Source organism: Papaver somniferum, chromosome 3 (assembly GCF_003573695.1).
Source record: "Papaver somniferum cultivar HN1 chromosome 3, ASM357369v1, whole genome shotgun sequence".
Taxonomy (NCBI): Eukaryota; Viridiplantae; Streptophyta; class Magnoliopsida; order Ranunculales; family Papaveraceae; genus Papaver; species Papaver somniferum.
The window spans coordinates 169255571-169258499 of NC_039360.1; the positions used below are offsets into that span (position 1 = coordinate 169255571).

The following is a 2929-nucleotide window of genomic DNA, read 5'->3' on the forward strand; positions in this document are numbered from 1 at the left end:
ACTAAGAGAAAAACTACTCTTCGTGTCCTTCCTTCAAGGTTCCAAAGATTTGCGCTTGTTCTCCAGCTCAACATCTTGAGGAATAAATCTTCCCCAATACCAGTGATTTTTCCACACTCTAGACATTTCTTCGATTGGAATTCCTTTGGTCTCAGGTAAAAAGAAGTAGACGAAAACTGTCATGATAGCCTCAAAACCTCCGAAAAAGAAGAACAATCCGAACTTCATAGTGCATAACATGCTCAAGAAAATCTGAGCAACTATGAATGTGCATAACATATTCACCACAACAGTGATACTTTGAGCTGCTGACCTGATCTCAAGTGGGTATATCTCACTAGGTACTAACCATCCGAGAGGACCCCAGGACCAAGCAAATCCTGCCACAAAGATACAAATGCAGACAACAAGGAGGCCCGCATACCCTTTAGGTATTGTTCCAACGCCGTCTGTTCCGAATTTAATCCATATCAAAATAGCCACAAGCATCTGAAACATTAACATATACGATTCAGTGAACGATTAAACAAGGCTTGTTCGTAAAAAAATATGGAGAAGAAAAGAGGAGGTAGCTAGAGTTATATAGTACCTGAAAGATAAACATTTGACAACCACCCTCAAGAAACAAAAACCTTCTTCCTTTTTTGTCCACCAGAATGATTGCGGCAGATGTAGCAACCATATTAACCAGACCAGTAATCACAGCAGACATAAGCGAGGCGGATTCACCAAACCCGATAGTCTTAAACAGAACCGGAGCGTAAAACATAACCACATTAATACCAGTAAATTGTTGGAAAAATGGGATAAGTATGGACATAACTAGCTGAGGTCTGTATCTTCTCTGCATCAAGTTGGACCACTGGCTCTGGCCTGCATACTTATTAGATTCTTTACTCGCAGCAAGCAAATCCTTATATTCTTCGTCAATGTTCACAGGGCCACGAATACGCTGGAGATGTTTCTTAGCTTCTTCTGGTTTGTTTCGATCTATGATGGAATTAGGAGTGTCAGGTAGGAAATATGCACCAACTGTCATTATAATTGCAGGTACACCTGCTAGACCCAAACTTACTCTCCATCCTTGACCATTAGGCATCTTGGCCGTAAAGAAATTTATTAAATTCGCTGCAAATATTCCAACCGTAATCATCAACTGGAAGGAACTATTGAGTGCTCCTCTGTATTTATATGGTGCCATCTCTGAAAGATATAGCGGCACAGACTGTAAACCAAAATATACAACAAACTCATGTTAACACTACGCCGTGGTGCTAGTTACACATACAACTTAACGTCAGCGACAAAGAGAAAATAAAAATAAACGTTACCTGATTAGCAAAACCAACACCGATACCGAGCAACATACGTCCGATAATAAGCATTGCAATATTCATAGCAGCACCGTTGATGGCAGCACCAATAAGAAAAACTAAACCTCCAAGAAACATTGTGATTTTGCGTCCGAACTTCTTAGTTATAGTGGAGGCACAAACTGATGCTACCAGAGCTGCTAAATACAAAGATGATGTAAATAGTGTTAACGGTACGCTGTTAAATTTACAGTACTGGTTAGCCGATTCAGCACCACTTTGTTGTCTGTAAACTTTTGGGAAAAACTCCTTCAGGAATGGTGTCATTGCAGTAACTCCACCTATTCACATATGTAGTAAATAATATTCAGTGCAGTTAAAACATATAAAAGAAAAGAGAATCAAACATATATATATCAAAAACATATGGATTAGAAACCAGAAAAACTTACCAGAGATACCAATATCGTATCCGAAAATAAGACCACCACAAGCAGCAATAAGACAAGTGAAGAAAACATAACCCGTAAGGTTTCCAGGGTATTCTTTATTCCCTCCTGCGGAAGCAGCAAAGTCTCCTCCCGCCATTACTGATGATAAACAAAAGCAATAAAATTTTACTGCGTATAACTTTCTCTCGTTCCCTAGCTAGATCTAACGTAGGCTGATGAGGTGAATTAGAGTGTGTATTTATATAGATAAACTGGATTTGGATAAAACGAATATTAAGATTCGGATAAACAGATATATTAGATAGATTCTACACTCCTACTAACGTGGTATATGATTATAAACTAGGTTGTAACTGTTTCAGATTTTATTAGCTGTATTATGAGTTTTCAAGTAACTAATTATCCCTTAAATCTATTTTTCGAGCTACGTAAAACCCAAGCTCTGATTTGTAGTATATTCTATTGGTTAATCAAGAGTCTTTAAAATTTGAAATGCTGAGAAGTGTACATAAAATCAGGGGCATTGAGAAAGCCTAGATACGACTTTATCTGTTACCTGATAGGGTCAATCACAGTTTTTAGAAATTAAATTTGGCCAAATCTTCATTAAATATATCCGAACTTTTGTTACATTAGATTTAGATATATTGTAAAAAGAATTATCCAATAATATCTATATATCCAAAATAATATATCTGGTATCCAGAAGATGGAAAACCCAATTTACCAATGGACACAGATAGAAATGACTAAAAAATACAGCCGGAAGTGAAATTAAGAAACTACCAAAATGTTGCTCTGCTCGACTGCTCCCCTGACAGATCTGTTTCCCCGCACCACTACACCTTGGGGCTTGGGCCTGCATTTCCTAACCACCACGCAGGATACACTCGGATCATCTCGATGTTCCAAACATATGTACAAATCCCTCAACACTCTCAAGTGCACTGGCAAGAGAAGAATGAGGAGAAGCTGGTGGAACAAAGGCCATTGACTTTACCTTACATTGAATTTCATCTGAGCTCTTCAAGGCACCTGCATTGCCAAAGAACTCATACCCATCCTTCACAGCCTGAAAAATAAGCAACGTAAATCCTTATCAGTTCTAAACATACCTGAAGTCATATTAATTCCTGAACGACAAGTAATAATACAGCCAGAAAT

General features: G+C 38.1%; 1 protein-coding gene across 1 annotated transcript; it reads right to left on the reverse strand.

The window, feature by feature from the left end:
- On the reverse strand, positions 1-1901 carry LOC113361883 (sugar transport protein MST8-like). The gene is made up of 4 exons (XM_026604968.1): positions 1766-1901; positions 1332-1654; positions 590-1225; positions 1-489 (listed from the first exon to the last, which is right to left on the reverse strand). The coding sequence occupies exons 1-4, from the start codon at positions 1899-1901 to the stop codon at positions 34-36; spliced, it is 1551 nt and encodes a 516-aa protein (XP_026460753.1). The 3' UTR covers positions 1-33.
- Positions 1902-2929: the final 1028 nt, after the last annotated feature.

Excerpts from the sequence above, each read along its gene's own strand:
- LOC113361883 (XM_026604968.1), bottom strand. The coding sequence starts at position 1,901 with ATGGCGGGAGGAGACTTTGCTGCTTCCGCAGGAGGGAATAAAGAATAC. Across the intron at positions 1,655-1,765 it reads ATACGATATTGGTATCTCTG|GTGGAGTTACTGCAATGACA; the intron begins GTAAGTTTTTCT and ends ATATGTGAATAG. Across the intron at positions 1,226-1,331 it reads GTGTTGGTTTTGCTAATCAG|TCTGTGCCGCTATATCTTTC; the intron begins GTAACGTTTATT and ends TTTGGTTTACAG.